Source organism: Excalfactoria chinensis, chromosome 11, assembly GCF_039878825.1.
Source record: "Excalfactoria chinensis isolate bCotChi1 chromosome 11, bCotChi1.hap2, whole genome shotgun sequence".
NCBI lineage: Eukaryota > Metazoa > Chordata > Aves > Galliformes > Phasianidae > Excalfactoria > Excalfactoria chinensis.
Genome location: NC_092835.1, coordinates 15778193 through 15796545, shown reverse-complemented (window position 1 = coordinate 15796545; position 18353 = coordinate 15778193). Strand labels below are relative to the sequence as shown.

The 18353-nt window shown below is 39.8% G+C and overlaps 1 protein-coding gene across 5 annotated transcripts in view; it reads left to right on the top strand.

The window, feature by feature from the left end:
- The window catches only part of ESRP2 (epithelial splicing regulatory protein 2), a 48424-nt gene extending 31497 nt beyond the window's left edge, over nt 1-16927 (top strand). For all 5 annotated transcript variants that reach the window (XM_072346404.1, XM_072346402.1, XM_072346406.1 and 2 more), the window contains 9 exons: nt 357-467; nt 649-781; nt 962-1004; nt 1469-1770; nt 3265-3486; nt 4350-4548; nt 5339-5531; nt 6186-6369; nt 15529-16927. In XM_072346404.1, the coding sequence (XP_072202505.1) occupies nt 357-467; nt 649-781; nt 962-1004; nt 1469-1770; nt 3265-3486; nt 4350-4548; nt 5339-5531; nt 6186-6369; nt 15529-15687 (1546 nt within the window). In that variant the 3' untranslated portion in view covers nt 15688-16927. The remainder of the gene's footprint in view (nt 1-356; nt 468-648; nt 782-961; nt 1005-1468; nt 1771-3264; nt 3487-4349; nt 4549-5338; nt 5532-6185; nt 6370-15528) is intronic.
- The last annotated feature ends 1426 nt before the right edge of the window (nt 16928-18353 follow it).

Sequence of the window (18353 nt, the reverse complement as noted above, 5' to 3'; positions counted from 1 at the left end):
CATTTAGGGCTGCTTTATAATTATTGACAATGGTTACAGGATTTAGGATAAAACCTAAAGATTGTTAGGTCTTCTAAATAAAATTTGGAAGCCCCTTATTACTTCACTTTGAGACTTTTGTATTCTTCTTAAAGAACTGAATGTGATGACAACACAGTGCATCCTGGGCACTGTGTATCTGAAGTGATTATCCAAGTTATCTTTGTTTTCTTTACTGAAATGAGCAGAATTGAAGAATCTCAGCTATGAAGATACTCTAGATTTTCAAGTCAAATGAATTGTAAATGGAAATTTGATAAGATTATGGGAAACTTAAAAAAGCTAAATTTCACACATTTTTTTTTCTTTCTGTGCAGCAGCAAATCAGAAACAGTGGATAGCGAGACAGTAATACGTGCTAGAGGTTTGCCATGGCAGTCTTCAGACCAAGATATTGCCCGATTTTTCAAAGGACTCAATATTGCCAAGTAAGAGGATAAGAATTTGTTTTGCTTTATCTCTTTCTTTAACATCACGTGTTTTTAATACTTAGTGCACTCTCTCTCAGAAGTCCATCCTTCTGGTATTTCCCCTGCGCAGAAGCTGAGAAAGTGACAAACAGCACGAGATCCAACATCTCACTTCTTAATTTGTTGGCTTACATTTCAGGGGTGGTGTGGCCCTTTGTCTGAATGCTCAAGGAAGAAGGAATGGTGAAGCATTAGTTCGATTTGTCAGTTCTGAACAGAGAGATCTGGCACTGGAAAGGCATAAGCATCACATGGGTAGCAGATACATTGAGGTAAAAAGTAGCAAATTGAAACAAATCTTTGAAAAGCAATCTGAATGTTTTGGAGTATGGTTTTGTATGTGAATGAGGTGCGCTCCTGAGTTACTCAAAGTAAGCAAAATACACTGTCTTATACATGAAAGAGTTGAATGTTGTAGTTTTCATGTGTGCTTTTTTTCTTTTTTCTTTAAGGTTTACAAAGCAACTGGGGAAGAATTCTTAAAAATCGCAGGAGGTAAGTGATCCTGGAGCTCAGTGTTATTCATGTTCATAGAATTGTTGTAGTTCTGATTTTCTCTTGGCTGAGGACACAAGCAGTTACTGAAGTAGCTTTTCCTGTTTTGCTTCCTAAGAATCCTTGACCCTGTGAAATTTTGCTTTCATTTGGTTGGCTTAGGGCTGTGAGCATTTGGACTGCGATGTTAGCAGGCTCAGTTGGCAAAGAGAAATAGGAACCTTTGCAGCAGAAAAATCGATGTACCTCACAGTAATCTCTTGTTTGTTCCAATTGCATTAAAATATGAGCAACTTAAAGGATAAGAAGGTCCACTTTAAACTAGATTGCTGGGAGTAAGTAGTGCTTCTGGTGTTCTGTGGGTTTCTTGCTAGCTACTTTCTGCTGTGTTACTCTGCTCTTATGTGCTTCTGCTCTTATGTCCTATGGAATTGGCTGTCCATACACTATCATCTTTGTACTAGGTACCTCCAATGAAGTGGCCCAGTTCTTATCTAAAGAGAATCAAGTTATCATCCGGATGAGAGGTCTTCCATTCACTGCTACTCAGGAGGATGTTTTGGGATTCCTGGGGCCAGAGTGTCCAGTCACAGGAGGGAAAGAAGGACTTCTCTTTGTCAAGTACCCAGATGGCAGGCCCACAGGAGATGCATTTGTGTTGTTTTCCTGTGAAGAATATGCACAGAATGCACTTAAAAAGCACAAAGAAATACTTGGGAAGCGTTACATTGAGCTCTTCAGGAGCACAGCAGCAGAAGTTCAGCAGGTTGTAACTATTGGCTGTGAAACTCAAAACTTAACTGTTGAAAATTTCTTTTGGTACTCGCACACAAACATGCTGTGGACAACTATGGAAGTCTGATATAGTAAAGATGTTAAGTTCTAGGAAGGGAAATGTGCTTACTGATTGGCAAGAAAAATTGTGTAAATGTATTTTTGTTTTTTCATTAATTTTTTTACTGCCACATCTCTCAGATCATAAAGTACAAATTATTGGATTTTTTATTTAGATATGATCTGAAATCTGAAAAATAGCTCTAGAAATGTACAAGATGGATAACATTGTAGTAATATTTCTTGATACGTGGCAGGATTGTCTTTAAACTCATTTCCCATGCACAGACTTGAATGTGAGATTCAAATCTAGATACATTAGAATAGCTTTTCCTACAACTGTTTTGTTGGATGGTAAGAGTTACCTGCATGTATTTGATGTCTGGCAAAGGGAAGTGAGATCTTTTCCTAAAATAATGTATTTCATTTTTTTCTCCTTTCCTTTACCAGTTCCTATGATTGTCGTTTTAAACGAGTGAAACTCCAGTTTATTTTGGCACCACCAACTTTGTACTGAATCACATACTAAATTTTTCTGCCTGACAGAGTATTTCTAGGCTAACGATGCCAAAAAGCACTATTGTAAGATTTCATCTGGCCTTCGAGAAAACATTGGCTATATTTATATAGCCATTTATACATACACATGTATTTCTGGCCTGAAATGTGTTTTGAGAATAGATCCTTGAAAAAAGACTTCTATGGAGAGGAATTCCATAGACTGAATCATTATTGACAAAGCTAAAGCTTTGTTAATCTCTTTATTTGGTGCCTCTTTCAGTGGAATGTATTTCTGATAATCACTGTTAAATACATCTTTCAGCAATAGGTCCCAACAGTACGTGTCTCCATTTGTCACATGGGAGTGAGTCAAGAGAAAATACGATGTTGAGATCAAGGTCTCCTGTAGCTCTTACCTTCATTTCAGAAGCCCTGTGCTTCAGGATGGTTTTTCTGGTTAAACAAGGGTGTTTGTTTGTTAACCTGTTAGCTCTATGAAAGAATTAGAGCTAGTCTTTTTACTTGTCATTTATTTCAGGTCTTGGTTCTTTTAAATTGGCTGGTTTTAATTTACCCTAATCTAAGAAAAAAAAAATGCAAGTGGCAGTACTGATATGTTGTTTCCAAATGGTTCTTTTTGGGTTGGTCAGAAATGAACTGTTATTTTCTAATGTAATGAACTTAGAAAAGCCTGTTATTAGAGTCCAGCAGGTTAAATATATCAGATCTCTTCTTTCTGGGTTATAAATTATAAATGTCCAAGAGAAAGCTGCCCAGAAATTTAGTTTAAGAAGATGTTTTTCTCTGATGTTGGAAATTGATACATTTAAGTGTATGAAGTTTATTTATTTAAGTGTAGTGTTGTGAAAACTGATTTGTGCTTAATTAGATGCTGCATAAATCAGTGTGGTTTTTTTCCTTGCAGGTACTTAATCGATACATGTCAACACCTCTTATTCCCACCCTCCCAACACCCATCATTCCTGTTATACCCCCACCATATACAATTGCCACGGGTAGCATACGGGACTGTGTCCGGCTTAGAGGCCTTCCTTACACTGCTGGCATTGATGATATCCTGGACTTCATGGGAGATGCCACAGCTGATATAAAGCCTCACGGAGTTCACATGGTCCTTAATCAACAGGTAACAGACTGGATCAAAGCTAACTTTCTGGTTATTGGAGGTGATAGGAAGTTGTGGTATCTTACCTATTCCTTGCTCTGCCTTAGGTCTCCTATAGTTTTGAGAAAATACTTCAATATATCTGTCTTTTCTTCTCCCACATTCCTCCCTCCTTTCTACATACACACCTGTTTTTCTTTCTATACCTCTATGCTTAAGGTAGGGGAGGACGATGCTTGTGGCAGGACTTGTTACCAATAGCTTTGTCTTGGAGACTGCCTTGAAATAGTCCTTTGTGTTTCAGACAGGTTCTGGAAATACACAAAGTAGAATTGGCTTTTTTTTTGTTCTCAGTGGTGGCTGCGTTGCTTGAGTGGCATTTTTGGTTTTTTTTTCTAAAACAATTAAAGACTTCTCAGAGTTTAAAGGAAGCTGCTTATTAAACTTATGTTTTGGATATATTTTATTGGTTGTATATGTGAGAATATTTTTTTCCTTGTCCTCTTGTATCAAGAATAAGCACCATTGACCACAGAAACACTGAGATGCTATTCTTTATCTAAATAAATGAGAGATCGACAGCATCTTCATCTCCCAGAGGTGTTTGAAATTCAAATAGAGGAGACCGCAAGTGGCCTGATGTAATGTGAATGTTAGCTCTAGTCTTTTGTCTCATCTGCAGAAAGAGGTAGTGTTAAGTTAACTGGGTGCTGGATACCCAAGTCTTGCCTTTTGCTTCTAAAAGTAATTATTGACTACTTAGTACTAGATACAGAAGAACAACATAGGCTATAAGTAGGTATTTAATCTTAGTACTTTTTTGTGTTTCCTGTGTTCCGAATGGTCCAATAACACATTGACTTACTGTTTTTAATTTTCCACAGGGGCGACCATCTGGTGATGCTTTTATCCAAATGAAATCTGCTGACAAAGCCTTTATGGTGGCTCAAAAATGTCACAAAAAAATGATGAAGGACCGTTATGTGGAAGTATTCCAGTGTTCGGGAGAGGAGATGAACTTTGTTTTAATGGGTGGCACTTTAAATCGTAGTGGCTTATCCCCACCGCCATGTAAGTTACCATGTAAGTCTGCGATTCTTCTGCTCTCTGCTGCTAAAGGCTGATATGTGGTAGGTGCTGAAGCTTTGTGGCCTTTCACCTTTTGACTTGGGTTTTGCCGTGATCAATAATCATTCGTCTGTATACGTGCTGAGATTGGGATTGTTCCCTTTGGGCAATAATGGGACTGATTGGAGGCATTTTTTTATTGAATTTTCGGTGGTGCATAGAGGGCAGCAAGGCCTTGCCAATGAAATAGTTGCACACTTTGCTTTTTATGGGTGTACTACTCTTCTGAGCTCTGCAGTGAACTTGCTTGTTGTGAAATCTACTTGGAATTAGAGGGATTTTTAAAAAGGAAGAAATTCTATATTCTAGCTGTCAATGAGTGCTCTTGCTGTCTTGCCTTAGAGCATTAAGAAGGTACTCTTTGGGTATAGCTAATTATGTCGTCCCACAGAGTACAGCTTCTGTTAGAAAGAAGAAAGGGTGTGTTGGTGTGCACGCCTGCTTTCTCTATGCACATGGCTTTATGCTTTCTTTGAATAACTCTAAAGTTCCCTACCTACAATTTACATATAGACGGGGTGCTCAACTCTTGGAATTGTGAACTCTCAGGAACAACTCACTTCAAATGCCACAGTTTTCATACATGGTAATGTGGCACAGGGAGAGGCTAGAGAGCAGTCTTTTGTATGTGTTCATAAATCATACCTAGATGTTATTAATCTCACTGGGATGAACAACTCCGTTCTTAAAGCCAAGGATCTGAGTTCTCATTGTTTTTTGTTCTCACATCCTGGTTTGTTTGCAGGTCTTTCTCCACCAGCTTATGCTGCTTTTCAAACAGCAGCTGTGATCCCAGCAGAAGCAGCTCTTTACCAGCCGCAAGCCCTCTTGCCAACAGCCAGGACTCCCCAGGCCTCAGCTGCTGCTCCTCCAGCTGTTACCTACTACCCAGCTCAGGCTGCTCAGCTTTATATGAACTACACAGCTTACTATCCCAGGTATCCCCTAGACTCACCTGCTGTCATTTTATTGCAGTAGATTAAGTACCTGTGTAGTTACCTTTCAATTGCTATTTAATTTGTACATCTCTTGTAGATAATCCAAAGAATTTTTTGATCAGTGGACACAGTAGCCATTTTAACTACTCTGTGGCCTTTTAATGGTGCTCCCCCTCTCTTCCTAGGCTTGTGACATGTAAATAGCCTTAGTACATGGTAAATTGCTAGATGGCCTTGAATAGAGATACTACTTTACTTACTTTTTGTGTGGCGTAAAAGCACTGGATTTTTTTCCTTTGCTTGCTTCTCATTCTACAATTTTTCTCCCATTCTTTCTCTATGGTTTTGTTAATGATCTTAAAAGAAATTGTCTGCGGCTCCTATTTTTCTCCTCTCCAATGGAATATTTGTTCTTTTACCTTGTCAACTACAGATGCTGGCTGTTTTCCCTCTACCTCCCTTCTGCAAATCATCAAATGCTGAAGAAAAATTAAAAAAAAAAAAAAAGTCAACAAGCAGCCTTGATATGGATGACTTGGTCATCTTTTTCTCCGCTTATTCTCATATTTGAACTTTCAGTTTCCTCTCTGCCTATTCCAGGTACGAAAATCAGTAATTTGTTTTCATGACAATTTTGCTTCTTCTCTCTTACAGCCCTCCAGTGTCCCCTACCACAGTGGGATATCTTGCAGCTCCTCCAGGAGCTGTAGCTGCTGCTGCTGCCGCCACTGCAACCCACACTCCACTTCTACCCCAGCCTGGAGCATTAGTCCGTATGCAGGGTTTGCAATATAACACAGGAATGAAGGAGATTTTAAGTTTCTTCCAGGGATACCAGGTTAGTGTGCAGTCACTCTCCCTCCCTGATGTTATACTTACACCTTTGAGTAGTTTTCAAACTGAGCAAGCGTATGCTTTTAGAAATGGACCAACAAGTATACAATTTCAGCGTTCTCTATTTAATTGACAGACCATAGTGCAGTATTACAATTTGTTCTATTTTTTATGTAATAAGCACAACTGAATTTGAAGGCAATGGTGTAGTGCTCTCTTGAAAGAGAGCATTAAAGACTTGAGCATTAAAGACTGTGCAGAGCAAAGTCCTAGTTAATAGGCTGCAACGCAAGTCACCACACCCAGGTTAAAAAGAGGAGAGATGCCAGTGTCAGACTCTTGCAAGGGCCGTTTATTTTGCTCAAAGGCAGCAACATTTTGCATTACAGCTATTGCAACTGCATTACACTGCAACCCAAAGAAAACTGTATTCGTCAACCCAGGTTATGCTGGTAGCAAGTATGCTAAATGCTGCTGTAGGTAACTTCAGTCAGTATCTGCTGCTTCAATACTGTATCAGTGGGCAAGCAAACAGAAGTATATCTCGTAGATGAAAATTAAAGGAAAAAAAGAAAAAAGCACCATGTGCAAACACTTTTCTTCCCAATAGCATAGATTTGAATTTGTGGAAAGGGTCTTTTCGTGTCTTCTTCCTTTCATCTTGGAGGATATTGTATCTACATAGATCCATGTTTTATCTTCACACCCTTATTAAAATGGAAGACAATTGAGTGTGGTGTGTATTCTGATGAGTATTTAACATGTTTGAATAACACCATTTGCACAAATACCAAAGTTTACCTTTTGGTACTATTCAGAAGCCCTGACTTAGAATGCGCTTGGTGTGTCTGAAGCCACTGCTAAAGTGGTATTCATAGAAAGAAGGCAAGTTTTGCATGAGTTTGTCTTACAAAATTCAGTGAGTTTGTTAACTATGGTATTGTTAAAGGCTGGAATGCAGGGATTTTTGTTTGTTTGTTTTGTTTTGTATAGCAGCAGTTAATATCAAACGTTCAGGCATTATATATATATTTTTTCCTCCTGAAGGATGATAGCCTTTAGTTTGTAGAAGCAGATATTTGCTATGCAAGTGCATGCAGACTGTGAACAGGTGCTTAAATCTATGTCTTCTCAGTTTTAGGTGTTTGGAAGGTACTTGCCCCTCGAGGCATCTCTTAAAATGTTACATTGATGTTCACAAATAATTTTGCATATTTGTTTTTTCAGTGGAAAAAGGTGAGGGTCAATTTGTAGCAGATGTGCTGAATTTTTGACTCATTAAGAACATACTCAGCTTAGTTCTATTGGGGATTTATCCTTCAACAGGGTGCCTGCAGAGTTAAAGCAAATTCAGTTATGAGTTTATTCTCTTTCCCTCCTCTTACACCTCTTCCCCAACAGAGTGATAATAATTTGTTTCTTATCTGTTGATAATTTGCTCTTTTTCATCTGACTGGATGTTTTTTTGATGGATGGACAGTGGTTGAATTAAAACCCTTCAGTCAGGACAGTCTTAGTTCCTAAACTGAAATTCAGCTAGAAGTGTAAGTGTGCTGTTGAAAAAGGACATGGTCCTGTCCTGGGAATGGAACAAGTCAGCGACGTCCAATATCTAGGGGCACTATCATCCACTACATCATCAATTTAGTGAAGCTGGACTTTGGGTCTGGTGCTGCATTTGACCTTTTACCTTTTTCTGCATTTAGGGAGTAGCTTGTAGCATTTGATTGCACAATTAAATGTTTGAAATGAATGGAAATGTTACCACAATGTGAAAGCTATTTGTGTTCTTCTGCTGCAACCTCCTGTCATCATCAGTTACTTTATTAAATTGGTCACCTCTTTGATTTCTTTAGAAGATGTTGTCCAAATGAGATTGGGTTCAATATTTTAAAGGGTCCAAGGAATTATTTTGAGTTGTTCTTGGGATCCTACATGTGGTAATGCTAGATTTATAATCTCTCATTCCTTTAGGGGAAAGCTGAGGTGGTGACTTGCTTTATTGGGACAATATTCAGTCTCTGGAGGAATTACTAATTTTTTCTTTTTTTTTTTCCTTCCCTTGCCTTCCTCTTCATGTTATTTATTTCACTTACTGCTGCTGCCCAAGGATGTATTGCTCGATGCTTCTGGTCATTTATAAAGTGAGCCCTTCATAATTGTCAGTGTTTTGGGCGTGGTTTTAATCTCTGCATAACTAATTGATGTTGGTATTCAATGGGCTTGGGAAACAGATTGGAGAAGCTGAAATTGGAGGGTGATTTTTTTTTTCCCTCTTTGTATGTCCTTGTCTGAAAGGAACGAGTTTTAAGTTTTAGTTCCTGCTTTATGCTCTGTTTCCTTCTTTCAGTCTTTACGGGCTCCATGTATTGCATGTATACACACGTTGCTATTTAAATGAAAACACTTTCTGTACCAGACCTGCCTCTTAAAAGACAGACTTTGTGTGTAATGGGCTTCAATAAGCTGGTCTCAACATCAGTACATGCTTCTAATAGTAAATAATACAAATATCTTCAGATCAGCATTTTATCACTCATTTCCATTTTCACTTATTTTATCAGCACAACTGTCTTGTTGAGTGGTTCACTTCAGCTTGTTTTCTTCTTATAGTTACGCTTTTTTGGTTTTTACCATTGAAAACTCCTTCCAGCTTCCCTGTGTTTAATGCATCTTGCATTAAACAGTCTTAGAAAGCTTGTGATTAATTTTAATAGCAAATCTTGGGGATAGTAACTTTCCCAGTCACCTTTCTGTATAATGTTGTAGTGCACTGTAACATTTAAAGTAGCTAGTATTGAAACTTTCTGATTTAGTCATTACTCTGTTAAACTGGGTGTTTTGTTCTGTTGGGTATGTTGTAGCTGGGCCAGTGATTTCACCCCAGTCATGTACTGGATGTATGGCTACAAGATGCTTGGAGTGGAGGAGGTAACAAAAAAAAGTGCTTATAATTATAAGTGGAAAGAAGGTTCTTTAAAACTGTAGTGGGCTTAAATGCCTTTTATCTGCAGCTGTAAAGAACTTGCTGTACATTAATCCTCCAACTCTTCAGAGACCCAAAACTCAAGACTTGCTGGAGTGGGGAGTTGTACTTAGAGTAATAAGGAGGTGGAGGGGGAAGGATGGATGGCTAAATTCCAAGAGCATTAACAACCTTTTCTCCCTTGTATCAGGACAGCAGGCTTCATTGTTACAGACTTCTTAAGGACTAGCTTTTTCCTCTGAAATGCATGTTTGGACAAAGAACTATTCTCTCTTTCCATTGGGTTCCTTTCGAAATCTTGATGCCTCATAGTCAGGGAGGGATGCCCCACTGTTTGTGTGCCAGTTCTTGGCCCAGCACCTTTGGTCTAGAGAAGGGAATAAGAGAATGTGATGGAGAATTCCCACTTACTGTTAGTTTGTTAGGTGACAGCATAGATGTTACATGATTACTCCCATGCATCTCACCATAGCATTCTGTTTTGCTTTGTTCCTAAGTTTAGCTTCCTTCTGAAACTTAGTTACAGCATCTGTGAGCATAGGACTAGGAAATTAGTGGTTATGGTTTCTGTCCATTGCCTCCTGCGTTTGATGCAGCAAAGTAAGGTGGTGCCTTCTTCAAGCTGTGATTTTGGTCATCTCTTTTAGGAGAGGAAGGTTGGTGTTTGTTGTTGTTTTTTTTATAATATACATCAGCCATTTAATATTATTAAAGATTATTATAATACACACTATTTAATGTTATACTGTTATTCAATATACATGAGTTGAAATGTCTCTGCCAATTCAAATGTTAATATCTAGAAGGGTAGATATACTTCACTAGCTCTATTAAGAAACAGCGTGTTCTTCGGGAAGCCTTGTTTTGCTCTTGCTGCTGTCTGTCAGTGTCCGTGAACTTCTTGTTCAGTGTGTATGCATATTTCTTCTGCCATCTTGTATGCCCCCATCCCCACTGAGTGGGTGTGGGGGAGAAATTGCTTTCTCTGGATTTATCTGCATCCTCCTTCAGTAATTCTGGGGAAATAGGTCTCTCCTGTTCTCACGTGCTCACGGAAGGTTATCCAATTAAACTGGGTAAAGGAAGACTTAATGCTGTATTTGATGCATTAAGCAGAAGCCTCTTAATCATTTAGGATGGAAGGGAAGTCTTTACATCAACTTTAGCCCGGCCCTCCAAGAGCCATGAGCTCAGAAGGTGAAAAGGCAGCAGTTCAAGGAAGGAAGGTTCATTTCAGTTCAGAGAAGCAAAGAAGGTGGGACTGAGATGATAGAGAGGATACTGGGGACAGGAACAGTGAGGTCTGCTTTTAATTTTATTGCATTTAAAGGGCAACTGTTGCAGTATTTGTATATTTCTTATAGGTTGTTTGTGTGTCGAAGGTAGAATTTGAAAATACAGTATGAAGTTTCATATTGTCTCAGTAATATTTATGGCAGAAACAAGCAGCTCTAGAACCTAGCTCAGTGAACTTTGGTAGTATGAGGGGGTTAAATCATTGGGTGGAATTTCTGAGATCTAAATGGAAGCAGAATTTGGCCACCAGCAGGAACAGTATTTTCATTCTGAGCACTGGGATTATAGATTCAGGATTATAGAATCCTGAGTTGTTTGATGTTTTCATTTTGCTTGGGTTTCTAAACTGTGAGCAGAATCAAAAGTGATCATGATTGTGTTTTTCCTCAGGCAACCGAAGGCAGTTTCTATTTCATTCACATTTTTGTTCCCCCTCTTCTGTTTCCCATCTTGGTTTGCAAAACTGCTTTTTGTAATCTGTAAATCTGAAGAATTTACTATTCCATAACTTACGCTTTAATTAAATGCAGTCTCACCTTTGCTTCCTGTGATTAAAAGTTACTTCTGTCATGAGGTGTTTTTATTTCCATTTTCTTTTTCAGGCCTGTGGCTGGAGTAATTTTCTTACATTTGTGTTTTCCTTGTTGCTTATGTTTTGAACTCTCCCTCACTAGAAACTGTAGACCTTTACCTACTGTACATCTGCTGATAATCTAAAGTATGTACTATCTTGAGACATTCTTTCCAAAGAGTAAACTTACATTTTGTAGATTTGTTTCAAGGGCAGGTCTGGGAACTGATAAATCTAATATTTGCACGTTCTGGTTGCCCTGGCAGAGACTATCTGGCAAATACTTCTTATATTTGTCTTACTTAATGGCATGGGTTTAGATGTAAGAGGTGGCTAGAAACAGTAGTAAAAATTCTGAGAGGTTCTTTTCTTTTATGTTCTCTGGGCTCTTGGTTTTTGTTCTCTGTGGAAGGTGTATACTGTGATGGTTGATTTTTGTTTTGTTTTTTTCTTCAGCTTCACTTTGGATGAATACAGTGTGTCTTGTACACCCAAGTGTAACATCATTTCCTCCCTAAGCTGGCAGGAGACTTCTTGTATTATAGAAATATCAAAGAATGCAGTGCATGTACTTTGTTTGCATTTGGCAATCTTCTAAAAATGTTAATGCAAAACCATTTTCGGGGACATAGAAAACTCGCCACTGAAAGGTTGTTCTGTAACTTGAGTGATGGTAGGCATGTTGTCATTTGAATTACAGGAACCACTCCAGTAGTGCTTGTAGCATATGCAAGTGTGCTCTGTCCTTTTCCAGGGTATGTCAGTTTGGAGAGACAATGAGAGATTCAAAACAGTGTTTCATATTTCCCAAGATAATCTTTCTGACCATAGATCTGCTATTTGTTCCAGGCTCCCCAGCAGTGTGCATGATAACTGCCCAGATTCAGGATCTCAAGTATTTCTTAAATAAACCCACATATGTGGGGGTTTTATCTTCTATTTAGTGGTGTGACTGTACAGTGCAGCCAGTGTTTTGATTTGAGATATTCTACTACAAGTCTACTGTGATGCAGTTATACGGCGTAGCTTTTCTGTTTCTCTGTGGAAATAAGCTATATTAGTATAAACTCTTTCAAAAAAGATATTGGAAGAATCCGATTTGTTCTGGGACACCATTTTTGTTTGACTATGCTGATGAAGTCTGTATAATGCAAGTATTGTATGCGGCTGGAGTGTTTAGCACTCCACACTAGAGAAGCTGCAGATTATTTCTATGACTACACAGAAGACCTGAATGAGATCTGTATGCTTCTAATCCCAGTATGCATGCTGAAGGATGCTTAGCTGTCCCAGTGAGAGTCATTACTGGAGTGTGATTGTGCAGACTTAAGAGATTTGTTAACTAATGGAACTGTCTCATGAGTACAAGTTAAAGAGGAATACTTCATGGTCTAAACTGTTTCCTTTTGTTAATTAGGAGCAGCTCAAATATGCAGTTCAGAATATTCCCCGCATGCTTTTACTTCAATTTCATTTTTACAACCAGTAATTCAGTTGATGGTTGTTTTTCAGTCTTGCTTAAAAATAGCACCTGTCAAATTCACTGTCTCCTGCCAGTTGTTGTAGCTGATGCTCTAAATTATGGTTGCAAATGATAGTCTGTGTGGCTTGCTGTACCAGAACTGTTCCTTCTCTTGCTGATTATCATATGTCACACTTGTACTATAGTATGCACCTGATGACTACAATGGCCTTATTCAGCTGAGCGAACAAGCAAGGAGTGTGTTACAAGCACCGAAAGAGTGGGTCTGTTTGTAACTCTTTGTAACTTCCAGAGAAGGTAAGATGCAACTTGAAGAAACTGGATCTCCAATGGTGGATGGGAAGCAAAAGCAGGGCTTCTTGATGCAGATTTTGTTTCCCCCTTCTTAGCGTGTGTTGGGATCCTTGCTTTAATCTTTTGCTTTTGTCCTATTAAAAAAAAAATTACTAACCTAAACAAAAGGCCAATCGTGATCTGAATTGGTGGACTGGCTGTGGTGGAGGTGGTGTGATTGCCTGGCTTTGCTCAGATAGTGTGTGAGCCTTCCAGAAGTGTTTGTTTTCATGTCAAGCTTTCAGTCCAGTATCTAACATACTGGTAATTGGTCTTTTTTTTTTTTTCCTTGGTATGACTATTGAATGCATGCACAAAATTCCCAAACCTCTGAATCTTTCCTTCTTGATCTCACTAGAGAAATGTGAACTATTTATTACTTCTTTTGTTTTTAGGAGAGGTTTTTTTGTATAGTGGCTTTCTAATACAACTAATGGCATTTGCTAATGGCAAACTTTTTAGTACTAATGTATGCTTTGTAGAGAAATGTCATTGATACCTGGGTGCAATTAATTATTTCCAGTTGCTATTGTATTCCACTCAAAATGTACACCTCCAAAAGGAGGGTGTAACAGAACAAAAGTTTCAGTGCAACAAAAGGGTAAACGAATACTTTGCCTTAATAGTATGTTCATGCCCTCCCATAATCAACATGACTACTTACATGTAACCACCGTTTGCTCAGTTGTTTTCAAATGACTTGCCTTTAAGTGTTTTTATTAGATCTGCTAAAGGGGAAGTGGAGTAGAGGCTGTATTTTCTGGTGGCGTGGAAATACCTGCTACTACTTGGAGCATTTTCATACTTACAGACTTGGACAACCAGTTTGTCTCTCGTTTTACCCAGATTTTTTGGACAGCCAACCAGCAATGGGGATCTACTGTCTGTTAGGTGAAAATGGTCTATGACTAGGAATGAATTTGTAGAGTAGCTCAATGTGAATTCTACACAGCTCAAAGGTCATAGATACCGCTCCTGCTGTCTTCTGTGCTCAGCAGTCTAACTGTGCTCCATGTATGTTTTCAACTGATTTTTTTTATTTTTTTTTTAACAGCATTATTTAACTTGCATAGAAAACCAATGGAAAATGACTTGCTGTTATGAGGATCGGTAGTAAAGAGCTATTTTAGAGCAGACTCTCTTATCTCAGATTTGTACAGCTTTTCTCTTTCAGCACAACGTCATTATGAAATAAACTAAATTTATTTCTAAATCTTAACTGGGCTTTAGATAGGATGTTTTATTTGTCTTTGAATTTCTTTCTGCATGCTATTTCTTAGCTAACTTTATAAAATGAAATGGATGTGGAGTCTGTGCTGTCCTTATATGCGCTTTCAGTTTCTAAAGTATGTTGCTGCTTCTGTCTTTGAGAATAATTTTATTGCCTGCCAAATGTTTGGGTTTGTGAAGCTCTGGCATGTGTTGCTTTATTTTTCTATGTTTGAATGTAAAGCTGATCAAAAACTTCTGATAATAACTGAGAAGTCTAGTATTCATTTCAGACAGCAAAGCATACATTCTATTCAACTTAAGTATTTTGACCCTTCATGAGCTCAGGAGGGCATGTGTCACGTGAACTTGAGTCAGGCACATAGTCCTAAAATGGTTGGCCTTGCAGCATAGCTTGTGTGTTTTGTTTGGCACTGAATACTGTAACCAACTGATCTTGTATGCTGAGCTTTTCTTTTAATCCTTCGGTCTTTTGATTTTGAAATTTCACCCAGATCCATTTCTGTCCAGTGTACAAATGGGACTTCTGAGCTTAACCTGTACAGGTTTCCAGTGCTGTAAGAAATGGCTGGGTACCATAGGGGAGGCAAGACACATTTTCTTTAAACTCAGCGTTTTGAAACTGTCTTCCATATCAGGAATTGCATGTGCGCGCTACAGTAAATAACTGGCTTGATTTGTTGTACTGTCTTTTTCTAAGCTTCCTTCAAATGATTATAAAGGTTTCCTTGATCCAGTAAGATTTGGTGCAGTACTTCAGCTTTCTTTCACTGAGCAGTCTTGTCTTGCTCTGTAAACCTGGGTGGAGATCAGCTGATCTTCCCAACGCAGCACTGATACATCTGTCTCTTTTCTTTTTAAACTCTGCATGCAAATATTCACCTTTGTCACTTGGCCAGTAATCCACTTATTACAAGAATTACTTTCTGAATGCCTGGATTTTCTTGCTCCATTAACCCTTTATTAACATCTAAATCTTTCTGGTCAGCCTTTAAGCTGAATTACTTCTCTAGCAAAAACTCTGTATGGAATTATGTCTACATCATTCTGTTCAGTACACCAGCACAGTACGAGTTGCTGCTGAAAGCAGATTTCTGTTAATCTTTGGTCCCTCCTCTTTCTTTGCTATTCTTGCATCCGGGATCTCTTCACTGCAAACACAGGAGTGGAGTGAACCTGATACAGAGAATGAAAAAAAACATGCTGTTCCAGAAGTCATCTCTGGTTTTAATTGCACGTTTCCTTTTGTCTTGTACCATTACAGCTCCACAAAGATTCCATCCTCATGCTTTACAACTTTAGTGGCCAGCCCAGTGGAGAGGCATTGGTGACTTTTCCAAGCCTGGATCTAGCTAAGAAAGCAGTCGCTGAGAAAAATGGACAGCTCCTGGGAGGCTGCCGTGTAGAACTGTTGCTGGTCTAACTAAACACTCTCTGGGGCATGGGGAAGGAATGTCACGCTGAGCACCGTGCCTTTTACAAAATAAGGAGTCTTCCTTGCCACCCCTGCAGCATCAAATGTGCCTTTTCAACATGCTGTGTTGGAACGTGGAGTGGTACATGTCCTGTATTTAACTTGAAAAAGGATGTGTTGTATGCCAAAGATAAAGCAGCAGGAAAATGTATGCAGTTAATTTACTTATTCTCTGATGTACTTGTTTGAAAATAAGCAAACCCCCTGTTGGCAACTTGTTAATTCTGAAGACAGTCTAATAGCACTTCATCTATCACAGCCATGAGAGAAACCTATCACCTGCTCAGTAGCGTTTGAAGTGGAAAGCGAAGCTTGAGTCATTCAGATTCTTCTGTGTTTAGTTTTTAAGAGTTTACACTTGGCAAAGTGTCTGTTTTTTTTGTAGAATCGAAATGTCTTTACAAAGGGCTATTGGAACGTGTAGCATCCCAACTCACAGCGTATCTCTTATTGGTTTTTTGTTTGTTTTTCGTTGTTGTTCTTGATTGGAAAATACCAGGATGCTGGGCCCCAAATACAGTTGTGCTTTCTCATGTTTTCATTATGTTGTTTTGCAAAAGCCATATTTGTCTTTCCTACCAGTGTACGGCTGCCAAATACGTAAAGCAAAAAATAAAAACAACAGCAAAACCAGAAAAATCCACCGTGCCCAACCATAATTCCTTACCCTGACCCCAAATTTTTACTCTCTACAGGACAAAAATGGCACATAAACCTGAGTACTAATAAGTTATATTTTTTTATTTAAGCATAATAGCTTTCAAATACTGTATTAAAGATTTTGCTCTAGTTTATGTGCATGCAATTTGTTTACATCTTTAAACTACTTTATTTGTATATTATGAAACAACAAGATGTGTTGAAATCTAAATTCTCTAGTGCATGCTTTCTTTTTCTGTGTGTATATACATAAGCTAGAAGAAGTACTTTATGTCATGTAGCATGTGTTTAAAAAAGAGACATCTGCTGTAGAAGCACTAAATGACTTTGTTTTTACCGTGCCTTACTTCCAAACTATCCCAAGTGCAATACCAGCAGATCAAAACGCAATGAGTCCTTTTGTGACACGTTCATGGATGTCTGGATTGACTTTTTATGGTTTGTTTTGTTAGCGTACAGTGTGTTGTACTTAAAGGAACTGAATGATGTATGCTTCTTTATATTACAACGAATAAAAGAGATGCTTATGATGTGTGGTGGCTTTTGAAAGTAACTTATACCTACCTTCGTGTAACTTATACCTACCTTCGTGTACCTCCTCAACTTGCACGTAGGAGCTTCTGTTGTTTGTAAGTGTTCTGGTAAGCAAGAAATGTGTATGGTAAATATTTCTTGCTCAGAGAGTGTGGTAGTAACAGTTTGTTTGCTTATCCCATTCTGGTGCTGGGAGAAATTAAGTATTGAACTTGAAATCCAGAAGTGCCCACAGTTTCTGTGGGTAATGGGTCACTCTTGCCCAAGTGCTGCATTTGTCATGACAGAGCTCGATATCTTTTCTGCAGGAAAAAAATGAAGGGGGGGGAGGGACCATCTGACCCAACTATCTCATGCCACAGCTGCTCTTTCAGTGTTACCACCTCCCAGGTGAAGCACTGCTGCTGCCAGCTGATGCTCGTTCGGTGCTGTATGGAGGCCGTTAGCAGCAGGCTAAAATCCTGCAACCAGAAACAAATCTGAGAGGAACTTTCATAGGAGATAGGACCGCGTCCTTATAATTATAGCTTTCTTTGTACCTCCAATGAGAACAGATGATAGATACTGTTAGCAGACCGTTTATTACTCTGCTACATTCTGCCACGCTACAGTTGACCACATCAGTTGAAAAGTCTTGTTTATCTCTTAATGCCTGCATTAAACCCGTGGCTGTCTGTTAGCTGGAGCGATGCTCCTCTCTTACAGCCCCTTCCCCTGTTCCTACGCACCCCGACCTCGGCAGCCGCGTCCCCCGGGGCCGAGGGAGGCGGCTGCGGCCGTTGCTCCCATCAGCGCCGGCGGAGCTCCGCTGCTCCCGGCCGCCGCTCTCCTTCCGGCCACGCGGCCAAAGCCGTACGAAGTGAGAAGAGAAGGAGGCCTGCGCGCCTCGGGACCCCTTTTCCGTGTTGGTTGCCCTGGGGCGGCGTAGGGAGACGAGCCTCGAGGGGCTGCAGCGGGCCGCGCTGATAGCCCTAAGTTGGCCGCGCTGATAGCCCTAAGTTCCCCGTGCTGCATCCCCTCCGGTGCAGGTTTGTTCCCTCCGCCCCTCGCCCACAACGCTCCACGTGCACGTGAAGCTCTCCTGCAGAGCCCTGGTAGACAAGACCTGCCCGGCGGGCCCGATGTGCGCCGTGGCACAGCTGTGTGCGGGGCGGGCTGCGCTGGGGGGGCGGCTACAAAGGGCCGCTGCAGCGGGTGCGGCACGTGGAGTTGTGCGCTGCTTCCTGCGGGTCGGTGAGGCTGAGCAGCCGCCTTCACGCCAAGAGCTCTGCGGGACACGCGGCCTTTCGGGTGACGACTTACTTACAGCGCTGGAGAAGTCACGGTAAGGCCTGGATATGTTTTCTGTCTTTGATGCGCTCGTTTATTCCTTGCGATTGGGTTTTTTAGACGTGCTGTGTTGCAGAGGTTGCACTGAGGAG